Genomic DNA, 21,528 nt, shown 5'->3' with positions numbered 1-21,528 from the left:
TTCATCTGAAAACCTGAAACACTTTAGCTGCTTTCAAATAGCAGTTTAAAATGTACACACACACAGATAGGTGTGGTGATTCATACCTGTGAGTCCAACATGCAGGTGCCCCGGCAGGTGGGTTACTGTAGGTTTAAGGGCATCCTGGGCTACAGGGTGAGAGCCTGTTTCAAACAAACTAAAAAATAAATAAAAAAGCAAAGCAAAATATGCACACAGGCTTATATACACACTTTTTTTTGAGACAGATTTTCTCGGTGTAACAGTTCTGGCTGTCCTGGAATTCATGATGTAGACCAGGCTGGCCTCAAACTCACAGAGATCCACCTCTCTCTGCCTCCCAAGTGCTGGGGTTAAAAGTATGTACCACCACCACCACCAAGTTCTGACCTACCAAATCTCTGGTATCATCAAAGGCTTCTTTATAATGGAATGTCACTACAATACAGTGTCATGAAGTTGAACATATGATGTAGATGAGGACTAACAACATAACAGCTTGTTTGCTTTAGATAATGACTATATGGACTGCTAGATGGTTTTTTAAAAGTTAGTCAGCATCTCCCTCTAGACATGTAGTGATCAGAGTGACCTTTGAACTATGATGGCGATATAGCACATATAACAGCTGGCCAGGGGAGTGGACCTCAGAAGGACTAATGTCTGGAAGCATCCCAAGGGACAGGGGTGTAAGACTGGCTGCTTTAGAGACAGGAGGATATGTCAACCCTTACACTCTCCGGGGCTCACCTACCTTCTGTCCACAGCCCCACCACAGTCTCAAGCATTAGATGCTGCATTGTGGTGTGTGTGTATGTTGTGATGTATTGCACACGTGTTGTGGATATGTGTAAGAAACACTAAATAGTAGTCTTTTTCTGTCGAACTCTGTAAAACGTTTGTTTATGACAATGAATTCAAATATTTTTTTATCTCCCTACACCGTAAAACCTTTATACAAACCCCACTGTTAAAAACTTTATTAGCACATAGCCTTGCCTGCTACAGTGCAGAATTTAAGTGACTTAAGTGAGCGACCTTCCACTATCATTCATTTCCTTTACACAAATTCTTTGGAAACAAGTCATCTTAAAAGACTGTGAGGTCAGACCCTAGCCAATGGGAGAAATGTCGCCCCCTACATTAGAATAAGAATCAGGTGACTTCCTGCCCTGGAGCGCTTGCTCATCAACTTTTACCAAACTGTGTACCCTCTTTGTTCTTTTCTTTTTTGTAATTCGTATGAGTATTTTGCCTGTATTTATACATGTGTGCCTGGTACCTACCACATGTGTGCCTGGTACCCATGGAGGTCAGAAGAGGGTGTCAGATCCCCTGGAACTGGAGTTACAGATGGTTGTGAGCCATCATGTAGGTGCTGGGAACTGAACCCAGGTCCTCTGCAAGAGCACCTCTTCAGCCCCTGTCACCCCCTCTCAACCAAGAGTAAAGCTGTATCTTGTTGAGACAACTGGAGTGGTGGTCTTTCCTTGGGACCCCAAACTTGTTTTTCACATGTTTGCCCATACACACCTATTTATCTATCCGTGTGCAGGTCTTTCTCTTTTGTAAATACTTAGACATGAAATTGCTGGACTGTATAGCATTATAAGCAACTTAAAAACAAAGCTGACTATTCTCCAAGGTGATGATTCTATTTTCCATCCCCACCAACAATTTGAGTGTTCCACTTCCCACTGCACCCTTCAACACCTGGTATGGTCCTGTTTTCACCAACATCTCTTACATCCTCACCTTTATCAAAGTTGTTGGCATCTTGTTATGGTTCCGGCTTGCATTTCCTTATTACGCTGATTAATGGCACTAAGAAACTTTTCATGCCTGTATTTATAATTTTGAATATCTTCTTTGGTGACATGATATTAGTATAATAAAATATTTAATCTTTTAAAAAAATCTATTTGCTTTTACTTTATGTGTATGGGTATTTTGCCTATATGTTTGTCTGTGTACCATGTACGTGAAGTTCCTGCAGAGACCAGAGGAGGACACTGGATCCTCTGGGACTGGAGTTACAAGCAGATGTGAGTGGCCCACATGGGCCCTGGGAAGCAAACGTAGGTCTTCTGTAAGAGCAGTAGGTGCTTTTAACCACGGAGGCATTTTCCCAGCCCCCCCCACACACTCCTTTTTTAAAAAGGCTCTCTTACGAAGCCCAGCCTTGAATGGGTTATAGGTCAAAGGATGATATGAACTCCTGACTCTTTTGCCTCTACTGCCTAAGAACTAGGATCACAGGCAGGTGCCGCCACATACACCACCACACCCAGCAATCTGTGCCTTTTAAATGTAAAGTTCCAGGTAAGTAGCGTGAAGTTTGGGTCTTGGCCCTGCCCCTTGAGTCAGGGTTTCTCTGTACAGCCCTGGCTGTCCTAGAACCCTCTCTGCAGACCAGACTGTCCTCCATCTCAGAGATCCACCTGCCTCTGCCTCCCGCACGCTGGGATTAACTGAAGGTGTCACCACGTCTGGCTTTCTTTCTTTTCTAACAGAAAGTTCGGAATGGGTGAGCTGTGTCCATCCTGATGAAGGAGAATGCTTATTTTGTACACTGAATTGAGGTGGTGTCTTGGGCCTTTCTTAATTAAATCGTACAATTTACTCAACAGTGTGGTGAGCCTTAAGAAAAGAGAGGGATGGAAGAGGAAAGTCAGAGTGCATGATAAGGAGTTGGAACGAAGCAACCAGGTTAGAATCCTAATCTCGGTCTGCACAGCTGTCACTGGGTGCATGCCACCCCTCTGAGCCTCAGCTGGCTTAGGTATGTTGGTGAAGGTGAGGTAAGGGGGTTGGGGGTGTGTCTAGTGGTTGACTGTGTGCCCAGCTTGCACGCAGGTCTGAATCTGATCCTTACAGCAAGTGTAAGAGGTCGAGAGAGGCTAAATAAAAAAATATTTAAACATAGTCAAATAAAATTAATTCATGAACTATAAGATGTTCTGAAATCATAAAGAAGTAAGGGACCATCTAGAGCAGATGTCAAGGTAGACAAGTGCCCACCAGCCAGGGCTTGAGTCTGGGACTACTCACTTCGGTGCTGGCATCACTTAGCCCCCATGTGCACAGCGTGTTTGTTGAGTGAATAAGCGATGGAAGAATTAACATTGCCTTAACGAATGAATCGAAAGACAGGTAGTCATTAGTGGGTACAGCAACACGAAGAGCTGAACTTACAATGTTTAATTTGGTATCTATTAAATGGCAACGATTTTAGTAACAAGGAACAGTTTTCATGTCTATGAACCTGCATTTCGTATCAGTTCATTCACTCAGTGTCTGGCTAGTATGTGCCAGATATAACTTTAGGTCCTGAGCACACAGTGACATACATTTTTGTTTGTTTGTTTTAAAAAAAATACCTCCTACCGTGATTATCAACATCAATAACAGTGTTGATTGATCCTTGATCTTTGGGGCAGAATCAAACACATTCTCATTTAGTTACTGATTGGCTCTGATTTCTAAGATCAAATGTTCTCTTCGGAAGAGTCTCGTCAACCTTCTGATGGTAGAACACAATCCTCGAGATAATTCCCTTAAAGAGGAGACGGTTATTTGACTCACCATATTGGAAATTCCAGGCTGTGATCCAACAGCCCTTCTATTTCCGACGTGGCGGAGCAAAACCACAAACCAGGGAAGGAGGAAGGATGAGGAAAAGACTGAAGCTCCACAACCCCTTTCAAGGGCACTTTCAGGATCCTAAGGACCCCACAAGGCCCTACCTCCCAAATGTCCCACAACCTCCCCGTGGCACCACGCTGTGAACCGGAACCTTCCATATACGGACCTTGTTGGAACCAACACCTAAACCACAGAAGAAAGTCATTTTTCCTAGTTTCTTCTCTTCCTATTTTTTGCCATTAATATTTAGTTTGGAAACATAATATAACGATTTAAAAAAAACAGATAGAGAAAAGATAATAGCAGGTAGTGGATGAAATGGAGCTACCTGGCAGGAAGTTTAATCTTCTAATTCTTTAAGTCAAACTGATGATGTCACTAGAGAAAAGAGAGTCAGTTGGAATCTGGTATCTGGCAGTTACTAAGAGCTGTGGTTGAGCACAGGGTACCTGGGAATCTCCCTGGGCCCTGAACCCCCAAAGCTGCCGATACTGTGTGTTCAGACCTATGTACAAGAGACACAGGGCATCGTGGGACTGAGAGAATTATCTGGCATGGAGAAGGACAACCAGCCACACTTGGTGACTCCCACGTCAGTGAAGGCTATCATCTCAAAGATTGAGGCTGCTCAGCTAATTCGGACTCAGGAGGTAACCCCAGAGATGAGGAAACACCCTTCTATTGGAGTCTGATGTTGAGGCTGGGGACTGATCTCACATTTACACAAGATTCCAGCCCTTGGGCCTTTGGGGGTCCTGGGATACTTGACAACCTGGATTTGCAGAGAGATGAGTTCAGAGTGTCTGCATCCTATATTTGACTTCTGTAAGCGTAGGCTGAGACTAACCATTCCTGTAAGGCAGGGCTGTAAGGTAACAGCCCCTAGATAAGTGGGCAGGAGGACCCTGGACAGCACCTACCTAGTGATGGGTGCCAAAAGGTGTGTGTGTGGGGGGGGGTGGATTTTAAAATTCAGATTCTGTGTAGACAGACTACTAGAATCCCCTAAGCTGTGCCCTGGAAACACTTGGAGTGGTGTCCAAAGGCTCAGGTCACCTTGTATATGAGACTCTGCTGCCGCACTGGCTCAGGCTCCTCCGTCCCCACCAAAGTCAGCACTTTGTAAGAAGCGAAACGGGGGTGGTGGACACAGGACAGCCAAGGACACATTCTTGAACCTTTGATTCACAGTGTTTTGTTTCTTTGGGATTCGGTTTTGGGGGGCTTTGTTTGTTTTTTGCTTTTTTTCCCCCTTTTGCCTCTGAGTCCTTGTGAAGTTCCAGATGTCCCCAGCAAGTTCTGAAATTCTGAAGGTGAGTTCACTATGGACCTTTAGTGTCACTGAGCTTAAAAATTAAGATGATGAGAGCTGATGTTCTCTCCGTGTTCCAGCACAGTTCTAAATACAATACCAGTTCATGTCATTCTCCTAATGCCTGTGACATTAAGTACTATATTGAGCTCTACTTTGCCAGTGAGAAAACCTGGGATCTAGAGTTTAGCAACTTGTCTGGGACCATGCTGCTAAAACGTGGATAGCTGACCCCAGGATCTACACCCCTAACCTCTGCCATCTGTGCCCCCATACAGGATATTTCCACCCAGCTCTCAGACATCTTGGACAATGTCAATTGTGCCATCAATCGTTTCCAGGAAGAACTGGGATATGATTTAAAAGAAAAGGCAAAACCTCACCAACCAGAGCAAAAAGGCAAGAAGAGATTCATCTTGCTGGAAAAAATTGCCTCCTTCTCCAAAGATGCCAAGGCTAAAGAGAAACACCTGTATGAGATCCTCCGTTGGCTAGGGGACTGGGGTGAGTCTATAGGCTTGGCACGGTCCTGAGAGCTAGTGCTTCCCCAAGATGCTGGTCCCTGCTGGCCCAGGCTTTTCTTTTCTCCACCTAAGTCAGCACTTGTGAGGAAGGGAATGGGGGTGGTGGATATGGGACAGCAAAGAACACATTGTAAAACCTCTTCCCCAGTGATGTTTGCTAGTACTCACATCACAGCAGGTGACCCCCACCCCAGAAGGACTGCATCAGCTCTGACATCACAGCAGGTGACTCCCTCCCCAGAAGGGCTGCATCAGCTCTGACATCACAGCAGGTGACCCCCACCCCAGAAGGGCTGCATCAATCAAGTCTTTTGTTGCTCCAACAAATACCTGAGAGAAAGAAAGGGCAAAAGGTTTGATTTGGCTCCTGGAACCTGAGGTGTCAGTGATGGTCTCTTGACCCTATCAGTTTAGGCCCCAGGCCAGCCAGAAGCCATGGTGACAGTGGGATCATAGCAGAGGAGGCTGCTCCACTCATGTAACCAGAAAGCAGAGAACAGGAAGAGGCCAGGGTCAAGACATAGCATTTAAAGGCACACCCCCACTTTCTCCAACGTGGTCCTTATCACTCCCCGACAGGAGTCCACCAAGATTGTGAATGTATCAATGGAATAATTTTACTGATTAGGTCAGAACCCTCTGGAAATGCACTCACCCGGAGGTGCATCCCTCAATCCAGTGAAGGTGGCCCAGTGGATAAGTACCTGCTGTGCAAAGTTGAGGACCTAAGTTCAGACTCCCAGAAGTGACAAAAAAGCAGAGAGTGGACAGGGAGCAACTGCTGAGAGAGTGAGCCAAAGCCAAAGACGACCACTGAGGGCCTAGGTGTAAATCTGGGACCTTCAAGAGAGTAGACCTAAGCCAGGACCCCTGTGGACCTGGGTGGAGTCTAGGACTTCTGAGGAACTAGGCCTGAGCCAGGACCTCTGCCAGTCTGGGTGTGAATCTGGGACCTCCAATGGAGTAGGCAGGAACCAGAGATCTCTGCAGGCCCAGGCGTGAGTCTGGGACCTCAGAGGGAGTAAGCCTGAGCCAGATCCTCTGCGGGTCTTGGCACACCCAAGCCTGGGAACTCTGAGGGAGTAGATAAGAGCCAGAGACCTTTGCAGGACCAATTCCAAGCCAGGGACCTCTGCAGGAGTGGATCCAGATCAGGATTTACAGAAACAGGTCAAAGCCTGTAACCTAGGCCAAAGTAGGCCGGAAGCAACGAACTGCACCTTGGGCTGGAGTAAGTCTAAGGCAACAAATTCCACAGAAGGGGACTGAACCAGCTACCTAAGCCAGAGTGGGCCCGAGGAAGTAAATTCCATGGGAGTGAAAGCGGATCCACTTCAGGGACATTGGTGGACCAGGACTGAGCCAGTGACCCGGGCCAGAGCAGACCTGAGATAGAGAACTCCATAGGAACAGGTACAGGGGAGCAGCTGCTGAGTGAGTGAACCAGAGCCAGAGACCTCTGAGGGTCCAGACGTGAATCTGGGACCTTCAAGGGAGTAGACAGACCTAAGCCAGGACCCCTGTGGGTCTGGGCATGAAGTCTAGGACTTCTGAGGAACTAGGTCTGACCCAGGTCCCCTGTGAGTCTGGGCATGAATCTGGGACCTCCAATGGAGTAGGAAGAAACCAGAGATCTCTGCAGGTCCAGGAGTGAGCCTGGGACGACTTAGGGAGTAAGCCTGAGCCAGATCCTCTGCGGGTCTTGGCACACCCAAGCCTGGGAACTCCAATGGGAGCCAGAGACCTTTGCAGGACCAACTCCAAGCCAGGGACCTCTGTAGGAGTGAATCCAGATCAGGGTTTACAGAAACAGGTCAAAGGCGACAACCTAGGCTACAGCAGGCCTGAGACAGCAAACTCCAAGGGAGTGGAGCAAAGCCTGGGAGCACTGAGAGACCTCCAGGAACACGAAGTGACTAATGGGGTCACTAGAACTGTGACACTGACTGTACCACGAAGAACAACCATCTGAGCCCTAGATTCACTGGCACCTAGAAGATTAATTAACAGAATCACTGACAGCCCCAAACACACCTATTAGAGGAAAAGATGAGTAGAAAAGGTAAGAACACATGCAACACCACAAAGAGCAACACAACACCAGTAAAACTTAAAGACCTAACAATAGCAAGACTTGAACAACCAAATATAGATGAAGCAGAAGAAAATGACCTGAAAAATAACTTCAGGAGAATGTTTGAAACTCTTAAAAAGGAAATGAGAAATTCCCTCAAAGAAATGGAGGAAAAGACAAACAAAAAATTAAAATACATCAGTAAATCCCTTAAAGAAAACCAAGAAAAAGCAATCAAACATAAAAAAGAAACTATTCAAGACTTGAAAACTGAAATAGAGACAATAAAGAAAACACAAGCCGAGGGAATTATAGAACCAGAAATCATGATCAGGAACCACGAACACAAGCATGAACAGCAGAATGCAAGAGATGGAAGAGAGAATCTCAAGCACTGAAGATACAATAGAGGAGATAGACTCATCAGTCAAAGAAAACATTAAATCTAACAAAAACTTAACCCAAAATATCCAGGAAATATGGGACACCGTGAAAAGGCCAAGTCTAAGAATAATAGGGATAGAAGAAGGAGAAGAAGTTCAACTCAGAAGCACAGAAAATATATTTAACAAAATCATAGAAGAAAACTTTCCCAACCTAAAGAAAGACATGCCTGTGAAGATACAAGAAGCTTACAGAACACCAAATAGACTGGACCCCCCCCCCCAAAAAAAAAGTCCCCTTGCCACATAATAATCAAAACACTAAACATACAGAGTAAAGTATGAATATTAAGAGCTGCAAAGGAAAAAGGCCAAGTAACATATAAAGGCAGACCTATCAGAATTATACCTGACTTTTCACTGGAGACAATGAAAGCCAGAAGGTCATGGTCAAACGTTATGCAGACATTAAGAGACCATGGATGCCAGCCCAGACTACCCAGCAAAACTTTCAATCACCATAGAAGGACAAAACAAGATATTCCGAGACAAAACCAGATTTAATCAATACCTAGCAACAAACCCAGCCCTACACAAAACACTAGAAGGAAAACTCCAACCCAAGGAAGTTGGCTACACCAACAAAAACACAGACAATTGATGGTCTCATAGCAGCAAATCCCAAGGAAGGGAAAAACGCACAAATTAACATCTCCAACAATGAAGACTAAATTAACAGGAGATAGCAGTCACTGAACATTAATATCACTTAATATAAATGGACTCAACTCACCTATAAAAAGGCACAGGCTAACAGTTTGAATACAAAAACAGAATCCATCCCTCTTCTGCATACAAGAAACACAGCTTAACTTCAAAGACAGACATTGTCTCAGAGTAAAGGGCTGGGAAAAAATATTCCAACCAAATGGACCTAAGAAACAAGCAGGTGTAGCTATCCTAATATTTAACAAAATAGACTTCAAACTAAAATCAATCAAAAGAGACAAAGAAGGACATTTCATATTAGTCACAGGAAAAATCCATCAAGAGGAAATCTCAGTACTAAACATCTATGCCCCAAAACAAGGGGACCCTCATATTTAAAGAAACACCACTAAAGCTTAAACTATACATTAAACTCCACACACTAATAGTGGGAGACTTCAACACTCCCCTCTCACCACTGGACAGGTCAATCAGACAAAAAAAAAATGAACAGAGAATAAGGGAACTAACAGATGTTATGACTCAAATGGATTTAACAGACATCTATAGAATATTCCATCCAAATAAAAGAGAACATACATTCTTCTCAGCACCTCATGGAACATTCTCAAAAATTGACCATATACTCAGTAACAAAACAAACCTCAACAAATACAAAAAAAAATGGAATAACCCCATGTATCTTATCAGAACACCATGTTTTAAAACTAGAAGTCAACAGCAATACTAATTCCAGAAAGTCCACAAACACGTGGAAATTAAATAATCTCACCTAAATTATCAATGGGTCAAGGAAGAAATAAAGAGAGAAATTAAAGACTTCCTAAAATTCAATGAAAATGACCACACAACATACCCAAATTTATGGGACACGATGAAAGTAGTGTTAAGAGGAAAATTCAAAGCACTAAATGCCTACATAATAAGCTGGAAAAACATCCCACACTAGTGAATTAACAGAACATTTGAAAACGTTAGAACAAAAAGAAGCAAACTGACCCAAGAGAACTAGACGGCAAGGGAATAGTCAAATGGAGAGCTGAAATCATCAAAATAGAAATAAAGAAAACGATACAAAAAAATTGATGAGACAAAAAGTTGGTTCTTCGAGAAAATCAACAAAATAGACAAACCTTTATCCAAACTAACCAAAAGGCAGAGAGAGAATATCCAAATTAATAAAATCAAAAATGAAAAGGGGGACATAACAACAGACATGGAAGAAATACAGAGAATCATCAGGTCATATTTCAAAAACCTGTACTCCACAAAATTGGAATACAGAGAATCATCAGGTCATATTTCGAAAACCTGTACTCCATAAAATTGGAAAACTCCCAGTGATCACACTGAGAACAGGAACAAGACAAGGTTGTCCACTCTCTTCATATCTACTCAATATAGTTCTTGAGGTACTAGCTAGAGCAATAAGACACCAAAAGAAAAGCAAGGGGATACAAATCAGAAAAGAAGAAGTCAAACTTTCACTATTTGCTGATGATATGATAGTTTATATATGCGACCCCAAAAATTCTATCAAGGAACTTCTACAACTCATAAACACTTTCAGTAATGTACCAGGATACAAGATTAACTCAAAAAAATCAGTAGCCCTCCTGTACACAGATGATAAAAGGGCTGAAAAAGAAATCAGAGAAACATCACCTTTCATAATAGCCACAAGTAGCATAAAATATCTCGGAGTAACTCTGACCAAGCAAGTGGAAGACAAAATGACAAAAACTTTAAATCTTTGAAGAAAGAAATTGAAGAAGACACAAGAAAGTGAAAAGATCTTTCATGCTCTTGGGTAGGTAGAATTAACATAGTAAAAATGGCAATCTTATCAAAAGCAATAACAGATTCAATGCAATGCCCATCAAAATCCCAGCAAAATTCTTCAAAGACCTCGAAAGAACGGTACTCAACTTCATATGGAAAAGCAAAAAACCCAGGATAGCCAAAACAATTCTGTACAATAAAAGAACTTCAGGAGGCATCACAATCCCTGACTTCAAACTCTACTACAGAGCTACAGTACTGAAAACAGCCTGGTATTGGCATAAGAACAGACAGGAGGACCAATGGGACTGAATCAAAGACATGGATATCAATCCACACATCTTCAAACCCCCGAATTTTGACAAGGAAGCAAAAAATATCAAATGGAAAAAAGAAAGCATATTTAACAAATGGTGCTGGCATAACTGAATATCAACATGTAGAAGAATGAAAACAGACCCATATCTATCACCATGCACAAAAATCAAGTCCAAGTGGATCAAAGACCTCAACATAAAGCCAGCCACACTAAACCTTATAGAAGAGAAAGTGGGAAGTACACTTGAATGCATTGACACAGGAGACCACTTCCTAAATATAACTCCAGCAACACAGACATTGAGAGAACAATTAATAAATGGGACCTCCTGAAACTGAAAAGCTTCTGTAAAGCAAAGGACACGGTCAACAAGACAAAACAACAGCCTACAGAATGGGAAAAGATCTTCACTAATCCCACATCAGAGGTCTGATCTCCAACATATGCAAAGAACTCAAGAAATTTGTTATCAAAAGAACAAATAATCCAATAAAAAATGGAGTACCGACCTAAACAGAGAACTCTCAACAGAGGAATCTAAAATGACTAGAAGACACTTAAGGAAATGTTCAACATCCTTAGTCATCAGAGAAATGCAAATCAAAACAACTCTGAGATTCCATCTTACACCTGAAAGAATGGCCAAGATCAAAAACACTGATGACAACTTATGCTGGAGAGGTTGTGCGGAAAAAGGGAACACTTCTGCATTGCTGGTGGGAATGCAAGCTGGTACAGCCCCTTTGGATGTCAGTGTGGTGATTTCTCAGAAAATTAGGAAACAACCTTCCTCAAGACCCAATAATACCACTTTTGGGTATATATCCAAAGGATGCTCAATTGTGCCACAAAGACATGTGCTCAACTATGTTCACAGGAGCTTTGTTTGTCATAGTCAGAACCTGGAAACAACCTAAATGCCCCTCGACCAAAGAATGGATAAGGAAAATGTGGTACATTTACACAATGGAGTACTACACAGCAGAAAAAATAACGACATATTGAATTTTGCATGCAAATGGATGGAGCTAGAAAACATAATTTTGAGTGAGGTAACCCAGACCCAGAAAGACAGTTATCACATGTACTCACTCATAAGTGGTTTTTAAACATAAAGCAAAGAAAACCAGCCCACAAATAACAATTCCAGAGAACTTAGACAACAATGAGGACCCTAAGAGAGACATATGGAGATCTAATCTACATGGGAAGTAGAAAAAGATAAGATCTCCTGAGTAAATTGGGATCATGGGGACCTTAGGAGAGGGTTTAAGGGGAAGGGAGAGGAAGGGAGGGGAGCAGAGAAAAATGTAGAGCTCAATAAAAATAAAAATAATTAAAAAAAATTTTTTTAAAAAGCAGAGAGTGGCATTATGTGCCTATACCTCGGCACTGGGAAGTGGAGAAAGGTGGTGGCAGCCAGCCCAGCAGAAACAGTTGCAGTTCCAGGTTCAGGGAGAGGAGACACCCCACCGTGCCCTCTGGGCGACACACAGACCCACACAGGCAGGCATGGCTGCCTAGGCTGCATTGTAAGATACTCCTTCACACTGGCAGATGAACGGAAGCACAAAGAAAGCTGTTGATTCTACTTCACCCACTTCGTGGTCCAGAGGTTAGATTATATACAACAGGCATATCTGGGCGGGCCTCACACCTTGACAACAATCTCTCATGTCTACTGTATTTCTGCAATGCAGGCCTCGGATCAATCATTTCATAAGTATTACCTCACTCATCTTTGCCCAACCCTTTTGCAGGAAAGGAAACCCAAGCTCAAGGAAGTGACCCACCCAATAGCTAGTGTCCACCCTCAGGTCGGCCGCAACCCCTGTGCTGTAGGGCTCCGTGGGGGTCCCCAGAGGGCAGACTGGCTCAGCCTGGCCCCTGCCCCGTCCAGGTGACAGTCTGACCTATGAGGTGAAGAACCGGGGGAATGTGGAGGAAGAGGAAGCCCTGGACGAATGGATCGAGGTGATGGAGAAAGTGCTGCCTCTGTCCCTCATGGCCACCAAAGGAGGCATCGAGTCTCTCATCTCTCTTTGCTCCACTCTCATTGAAGAACAAAAGAAAAGGACACAAAGTAGGTTCCGAGAGCCGCTCGGAGGCCTGGGTGGGGATGGGCGGGATGCCCTCTCAGGGGAAGAGGTCTCAGGGGCATCTGCAGGGTCTGCCCTTCCTCCATATCGCACATGCAGCAGACAGCAGAGGAGGAAGCCAGGGTGCAGAGCTGGGGTGTGCGACCACGCTGGTCACAAAGCTGTTCTGAGCTGCACTGCACAGGTTGCTCTCTCAGAGGACCTGGGTTTGATTCCCAGCTGTCTGTAACTCCAGTTCCAGGGTGTCTGGTGCCCTCTTCTGGCCTCTACAGGCACTACATGTACTTAGTGCAAAGACCAAAACACTGATCTCTATAAAGTAAAAAATTTTAAAGATATAAGTAGGGAGCCAGAGGATGGTGACACACGCCTTTAATCCCAGCACTCAGGAGGCAGAGGCAGGCGGATCTCTGTGAGTTCGAGGCCAGCCTGGTCTTCAGAGCGAGTGCCAGGACAGGCTCCAAAGCTACAGAGAAACCCTGTCTAGAAAAACCAAACCAAAACAAAACAAAAAAAGAAACCCTGTCTTGAAAAACAAACAAACAAAAAGATATAGGTAGGAGTGAGGTGAAAATGGTCTTTTAAGTACTCCCTGGGGGCTGGAGAGATGGCTCAGAGGTTAAGAGCATTGCCTGCTCTTCCAAAGGTCCTGAGTTCAATTCCCAGCAACCACATGGTGGCTCACAACCATCTGTAATGGGGTTTGGTATCCACTTCTGGCCTTCAGCCATATAGACAGAATATTGTATACATAATATATATATATATATGTACTCCCTGGAACTGTGGCCTCATACAGGTTCTGGAGGGGGGGCCTAAATTTGCAAATTTATAGGCAGAGCTTGAGGAACACCCTTTCCTTCTCCATCCCAGCTGCCAAGCCAGGGTTTGGTAAGCTTTGACTGGGAGTTCCTCTGGAGCCTTCCTGATTCTGGATTCTCCTAAGCTGGTCTAGTCACCAGCCTGACTAAACCTTGGCATTTTACTCCTGCCCACACCAGACTGGCCCCAGATGACCCCCTGCATTTTGTAGATGAGAGTCCTGAAGCTCAGAGACTTCAGGAGGGGCCACAGGAAAACTGATGACAGAGCCCAGTCCCTTGCTTTGGTTAGTCACACTCGAGAGCATGGCCTTTGGAGTGCGATTTCAACTTGAATCCCACCTCTACCAGTTTGGGGTTATATAGCTTTGGGCTTTTTAGTTTAGTTTTGTTTTTTCAAGACAGGGTTTCTCTACGTAGCCTTAGCTGTCCTGGAACTAGTTCTGTAGACCAGGCTGCTCTTGAACTCACAGAGATGCACCTGCCTCTGCTTCCCCAGTGCTGAGATTAAAGGTTTGCGCCACCACTGCCCAGCTGGGCATCTTTATTTTATCTCTATGAATCTGCTTTTTCATATGTAAAATGAAGAGGGCATTATCTACCTTCAGGGTTGGGAAGAGGTGTGCATGGGCTATGAAATGTCTGACACCATGCTTGGAACAGTCCAGGCTTAATAAACAGTAGCTAGCATTAGCATTTCCCTGAATTCTTTTGGACAAGTTCATTATCAGTATCAGCTAAGTGACACTGAAGCTGCTTATGGTGGCTCATCCTCTGATGCCAGCACTTGGGATGCAAAGGCAGGAGGATCTTTCTGAGTTCACGTCCAACCTGATATACAGAGTGAGTTCCAGGACAGCCGGGGCTATTTAGAAAAAAAAAAACTGCCTCAAAAGAAACAAAATTAAGTGAAGTTGAATATACCAGGAAGAAGAAATGGAAAACAGAGACTCTCTGTCCCATTATCTTCACCACGCTGGATCTTGAAATATAGTTATTTGTATACTTATTTTCTTTCAAGAGTGTAATCTGTGTAGTTTGTGTGTAGGCCAGAGATTAATACTGGGAGTCTTCCTCAGTTAGTCCCCGCCTTTTTTTTTTATTTTTTTTTATTTTTGGATTTTCGAGAAGACAGGGTTTCTCTGTAGCTCTTTGGTTCCTGTCCTGGAACTAGCTCTTGTAGACCAGGCTGGCCTCGAACTCACAGAGATCCGCCTGCCTCTGCCTCCCGAGTGCTGGGATTAAAGGCGTGCGCCACCACCGCCCGGCCCCGCCTTATTTTTTGAGATAGTCTTTCACTGAACCAAGAGCTTTCCAGTGGGCTGCACTGGTTGACCAGAAAGCCCAGGGATTCCCTGTTATAGGAGGCTGCTTGTTTGTTCCTGGCTGCTCAGCCCCAAAATAACCACACAGAAACTGTATTCATTAAATCAATGCTTGGCCTATTAGCTCTAGCTTCTTATTGACTAGCTCTTACATCTCAATTTAACCCATTTCTATTAATCTGTGTATCACCACGTAGCTGTGACCTACCAGCAAGATTCCAGCTTGTCTGTGCTGAGCTGCAGCTACATGGCTTCTCCTTAACTCTGCCTAGCTGTATTCTGTTAAGCCATTGGCCAAAAGCAGATTCTTTATTAACCAATGGTATACAGAGGGGAATCACAGATTACCTCCCCTTTCCTGTCTAAATGAAAAGGAAGGTTTTAACTTTAACATAGTAAAATTACATATAACAAAACAGGTATCAAGCAAGAATTACAGTTACAACATGTATATCTACTTTATCTTTTATCATAACTAAGGAAACTATAACCATCTGTTCTTCAACTTCATCAAAGACTGCAGAATGATATATTACCTAAGTTAACAGGAAGTACATTGTAAGCAACTTTTGAAACTCTAGAAATAACAGAGACATCTTGCTGCCTGGGAAGCCACCCAAAGTTCTTCTGTAACATTGTAGGCATCCATCTTCAGCCTACAGGCCCATAGTATCTGGCAGACTTTTCCATGAAGCAGGAAATTTCAAAGATAGTTCCACCTATATTGGCAGTTTGTCATTCACTTTCTTCTGTGTCCTGCAGAATGTCTGGCAGACTCTTTAGTGAAGCAGGAACCCTGAAGGACCGTCTCACCTTCTTTAGGCAAGTTCAGCAGTCATTTTTCTGTGGGTCCTGCATGTCCAGTTCATACAGCATAACATCAAGAAGTCCAGGCAAGAGCAGTTTCTTACCCAAATGGCTAAACAACTCCATAAGGAGCCTCTTCGGTGCCCTTCTTCTTCATGAAGTTATTGGTGCTGCCAGGAACAGATATATCTCATTGACATGAAAAGTCCTAAGTTCTTAAAACATTTTAAATGCCATATCCTGAAGGTCTCTGAAAAATTTAAAGAATACCTATATAACCGAAATATCTCTCTATATATCTAGAAAAATCTAACATGACTACACACTTAACTATTATAGATGATTATACTAACCATCATGATGATTATCTATTAACCTGTATTTCTTAATTATACATTACATTCTTAAATGAGCTGCCTAAACATAATACCTTAATCAAGAGCAGAAATATACATATAACAAAATTGACTTTAAATTTGTATCAATAAACTAAGATCCATACCAATGCAAAGTATCCATCTCCATATCATATCCCCCTTTAAATGCAAACAAACATTTATAAACAATCATGTAGGAAATTTGTGTATAGTTCTCTCCAAACTGCATCGTGCTTTTTGTTGGGTGAAGTAATTTTTGGGGATGTTTGTGGCAACTTTTCAGGGGATCTTGGTCCATCAAACCACATTAGTCTGGAAGGAATCCATAGGTTCTCATCTTCTGTGTTAACAAAAGAAGAATCTCTTTTCCAGAGCAACATATTCTTAGACCCATATTTTGAAGTCAAGATGGCTTGAAAATGTATATGTTGGTTTAGCTTAGCAGCCTGTACAATGAAATGCCTCTCTGCACTTAGCTCCTTCACAGTCAAAAAAAATTCAAAGAAAGCACAATAATATACATAATCCAGACTCTCTGTGTATTTTCCATCTTTGTATGGCTTATTTTTCTTACTCTATTACTTTTTCTACAGGTTTATTCCGACTCTTTAAAGACTTTAATTTTGTAAATAACCATTTACTTCCTTTTATAAATGTCTATATTTTTTTTCTCTCCCAAGTCTTGTACATTTATCCAACCCTGTGACCAATTTAGAGGTCTTTTTTTTTATCTGAATCTGTCTTTATTGTTGCATCTGTAATTATTTTCTGACCAGAAGCACTTCTTCTTTTTTTAAGATTTATTTATTTATTGTGTATACAACATTCCTTCTGTGTATGCTTGCATGCCAGAAGAGGGCACCAGATCTCAATATAGATGGCTGTGAGCGACCATGTGGTTGCTGGGAATTGAACTCAGGACCTCTGGAAGAGCAGTCAGTGCTCTTAACCTGTGAGCCATCTCTCCAGCCCCCAGAAGCACTTCTTAAAATGCCGAGCTGGGGCCTGACTCGGACTAAGGTTGCTTTGCCTTTTGGCTCCACCAAGTCCAACATGGTGGAGGTCTGTTCACTGCCTCTGAGACTGCCAGGTGTGAGCCACACTTGCCACCTCTATTCTGGTAACCAGTTGGCCCATGCTGCCACCAAGTAACTTGTAGCGTGCTGCCCACAAGCCCCATTCAAGTGCTCTGCCTCCTGGGAAGCACAGCCCAGGAAGCCACCACTTCTAAACTGTGCTTTTCTTTCCTACTGCTGGATCAGGACGAACTCTCTTAAAGGAGCTGCGGAAAAACAAAATGCAGCTAAACTTCTTCTTCTTCTTCTTCTTCTTCTTCTTCTTCTTCTTCTTCTTCTTCTTCTTCTTCTTCTTCTTCTTCTCCTTCTCCTCCTCCTCCTCCTCCTCTTCCTCCTCCTCCTCCTCCCCCCTCCTCCTCCTCCTCCTCCTCCCCCCTCCTCCTCCTCCTCCTCCTCCTCCTCCTCCTCCTCCTCCTCCTCCTCCTCCTCCTCCTCCTCCTCCTCCTCTTCTTCTTCTTCTTCTTCTTCTTCTTCTTCTTCTTCTTCTTCTTCTTCTTCTTCTTCTTCTTCTTCTCCTTTTTTCTTTTTGTGTCTAGAATTCCTTTCCAAGCCTTCTCAGGTTTTATGTGGATTTAGCTAGCACATGTTGGAGTGCCAATTTGTTGTAGAAGACCACTTGTTTGTTCCCAGCTGCTCAGTCCCAAAATAACCATACAAAAATTGATTAATTAAATCAATGCTTGGCCTGTTAGCTCTAGCTTCTTATTGGCTAGCTCTTACATCTTAATTTAACGCATTTCTGTTCCTCTGTGTATCACCACGTGGCTGTGGCTTCCCGGCAAGATTCCATCCAGCGTCTGTCTCTGGCAGGGTTTTATGGCTTCTCTTTACTCCGCCTTCTTTCTCCCAGCATTCAATTTAGATTTCCCCTGCCTAGCTCTGTTTTGCCCTACTATAAGCCCAAAGCAGTTTCTTTATTAATCAGTGGTAATCACAGCACACAGAGGGGAATCCCATATCAATTCCTGTCTCTGCCTCTCTAGTAAGGGGGTGATGGATGTGCCTAGCATGTGTTGCTTTTTATGTTGGTGTTGGGGATCTAAACTTAGGCTCTTGTGCTTATACAGTAAGTCTTTACCAACTGACCATCTCTTCAGCCTTAAAGGGCAAAAGCTATATCTTTTTTGTTTGTTTTGTATTGTATTGTATTATATTGGTTTTTTTTTTTTGAGACAAGATTTTTCTGTGTAGCCCTGCTGTCCTGGAACTCTCTCTGTAGACCAGGCTGGCCTCAAACTCACAGAGATTATCCTGTCTCTGCCTCCCAAGTGCTGGATTTAAAGGCATCCACCAACAACCAGCATCTTTTTTTTTTCTCATGGGGATTATTTATTAAGCATTTACTTAGTACTTTACTTGGCCTCAAATGTGTGTCCTCTAAGTACCAGAATCTATGGTTGTTCCCATTTTTCCAACAAGGAAACTGAGGCACTAAGGAGGCAGGAAATGTACCCAAAGCAAATGGCACAGAATCGATTTGGATCCAAGTGACTTGGTCTCAGAATCCTGACTCCCAGGCTCATATGGCTTGTCTGAATGCTGGCAAGATGCTCAGTTGAGCTCAGCATCACTAAGCACCACTTGTGCTCTTGCCTTGCATCCAAAGCCAGCCCCTGTCTTCTTGCCAGTGGTGCTTGAGAAGATGCTCCAAGATGGTCATTGCACCAGCCCTATACACAGTCACTATAAAGATGTATGATCATGACCAGCCCTGGAGCAGCGGAGATCTATCACTGGGGTTGCGCACAGCAAACAATCTCTGCTTACTGTATCTTCTTGGGATGAAGGTCCAATGTGATTTCCCCATATAGGCAGAGACGGTTATTCAACAGTAACCTGTGAGTGGCCATAACAGATGGTCTATATGCACAGTTGAGAGGTAACATGAGGCAGACAGGAGACTTCTGAGTGGGGCTGAGGGTTTTGGGTGTTAAGGAGCCAAACATGGACTTTGAACCTGGAAAGGGGCAAGATTAGAAAAGCAACTCCTTATGAGGGGTAGGTTGAACTGAGTGGTGCCTGGCAACTAGTCCAGGCCCTTCGGGCTCTGCAGGCACTGTGCAGCTGGTAGGCCTAAGGCTAGGCTTGAGGCAATCTCAGGCCCTCAGGGTGTCTGCTCACAACACCCTTCTGACTCACACAGTCAGCTCCTTATTCTTGTCTGTCCCAAAGAGGGGTGGGTAAGAATTCTGGCTGGGCAGCGTCTGGAGAGTCAGTATACTTCTTTCCTGATGGGCTTGCTGCCCCGTTATGGAAGCCTGCTACCTTTTCCTCTTTATCTTCCAGTGTCCAAACATAACTTCTGGCAGGACTGGCGGGAGAAAAACCCACAAAATTCCTCGCACCTCCCTGAGCCGCTGAGCCCGGAGCAGATGCTCCAAGACAAGAACACTACCTGCACAAAGGTCTCAGAGGTGAAGTCCATGCTGCAGGAGCTCCTGGACTCCGCCATGTTCAACAAGGGGGAGGTCAAGGCCATCAGGTACATGTCTACTGTGGTGGAGAACCTCAGCAAGGCCTTGATCCTGCAGCACAAGGAGAACAAGAGTCTGGAGATAAAATACAAACACTTGCAGGGGGAGATGACCAAAGAGCTCAGCAGCCAGAGGCTGTGCTTCCAAAAATCCATCCAAGTTCTGGAGAGCAAAAGGGATGCCCTGCTAAAGCAGGTAGAGGTTCTGGGGGGCAAATACCATGACCTCCTTATGATCAAGCATGCCCTGGAATTCCAGCTGAAGACGGTTCAGTCTGCTGCTGCTCTAGAAGAACCCGTGGAGGTTTTCATTGATGCCCCAGAACCCCCGGAGAAGGAGACCCTTCCAGAGAAAGGTGTAGCCCTGGAAAAAGCCCACCAGAAGCTCAAGGAGGAGAAACAGCTGTTTTCCCCCTTTTCCCCAAGCCGCCTGGCCAAGGCCTGGGATAGCAGCACCGCACCTGCACAACCGCCACTCTCCGCCGCGGTCGCGGATTCAAGGGGCAAGGATGTGTTCACTGGCCACACGGAACACCTCGAACCCGTGCTGCTGCACTCAGAGGCCCCCCAGTTCCCTACACGGTGGGAAAAACTGGTTGAAGAGACCCCAGAACATGAAGGCAAAGACCAGGAGGACCGCTTCCAAGAGATGGATGAAGTCCAAAACAAGTCCTATCCGGGGAAGTGTCTGTCCCCAGGGAGCTCCAGAAGGACGGTTTTGGAGAGCCACATGGAGCACTGGGAGGAAGAACTCAGCTGGGAGACAAGGAGGCAGCAGTGGCTGCAGGAAGAGGAGATGTGGCTCCAGCGGCAGAAGAAGTGGACTCTGCTGGAGCAGGAGCACCAGGAAAAGGTACGGCAGTGGGAGGCAGAGGCAGCTGCCAGGCAGCAGTGGCAGAGACTCATCCAGCCAGAAGAGGAGACAGGGAGCCCCAGGAAGTCCTCCGGGGAGCAGCGGAAGAGCAGTTCCGAGAAGCTGATCTTCATGACCACCAACCGATGGAGGAACCTGGAGAAGTCAGAAGCATCATCAGCACCTCCCCCGAGCAGGGCACAGTCTGCTCGCCAGAGCAGGAGGTCCCATTTACCCATGTCTGCACACACCCAGCAGCCTGGCCAGGGAAACCAGAGGACCCTGAACTCAGCTGAGTCGATGCAAACATCATGGACCCGCCAGGTTTCTAATAAACCCAAGAAATGTGCTTCTTTTCCCATCACCGGCACATCCATCCGAAGGGTGAGCCGCTCCTCTTTGCAGAAAGCCCCAGTAACCTCTAAGGACAAGGTGTACCACATAAACATGGAGGGCCAGTTGAAGAACCTGCAGATCCTGGGTAGCTCGGAGTCAGAGCTGCTACTGCCACAGTACCTGCGCAGCAAGGCCCTGGAGGTCACCGCCGTCGCCATGGAGCTGAGTGTCCTCAGGCTGCAGTGCCTGTGCAGGAAGTACATCCACTACAGACGCTTCCAGAGCCTCCGGTAGGTGCCCAGCAGACAGCCGGCACCCACCTGGCACCCACGCGTACCCACTGCAAAACTAGGGCCAATGGGCAGGAAAGCCATATGGGAACTCCCCCAGGTCTCCTAGCAAAGGGGACTAACAAAGACTGTTTAGTAGCAGGCCTTGGGCAACACTCGAAGGTGTAGGAGCATCGCTGTGTTGTTTTCCTGATAGTGGACTTTCCCTCCAAACCCACTCTTCCCATCTCCAGCTCCTATCTTCCTGTCCTGCACTCAATACCATTTGCTTGACTTTTCCCTTCCAGTCCCGGGTTCCTTCCC

At 44.8% G+C, this 21,528-nt stretch overlaps 1 protein-coding gene across 1 annotated transcript in view; it reads left to right on the top strand.

Moving 5' to 3' along the window:
• The first annotated feature begins 4,199 nt into the window (after positions 1-4,199).
• Positions 4,200-21,528, top strand: part of Fam186b (family with sequence similarity 186 member B) — a 53,509-nt gene continuing 36,180 nt past the window's right edge. The window contains exons 1-4 of the mRNA XM_057791316.1: positions 4,200-4,295; positions 5,236-5,461; positions 12,669-12,851; positions 19,560-21,225. Coding sequence (XP_057647299.1) covers positions 4,200-4,295; positions 5,236-5,461; positions 12,669-12,851; positions 19,560-21,225 — 2,171 coding nt within the window. The remainder of the gene's footprint in view (positions 4,296-5,235; positions 5,462-12,668; positions 12,852-19,559; positions 21,226-21,528) is intronic.

The sequence above is a fragment of the Chionomys nivalis genome, chromosome 17 (genome assembly GCF_950005125.1).
Source record: "Chionomys nivalis chromosome 17, mChiNiv1.1, whole genome shotgun sequence".
In the NCBI taxonomy this organism is placed as follows: domain Eukaryota; kingdom Metazoa; phylum Chordata; class Mammalia; order Rodentia; family Cricetidae; genus Chionomys; species Chionomys nivalis.
The sequence above is the reverse complement of the archived record's forward strand: the minus strand, read 5'-3'. Positions and strand labels throughout refer to the sequence as shown.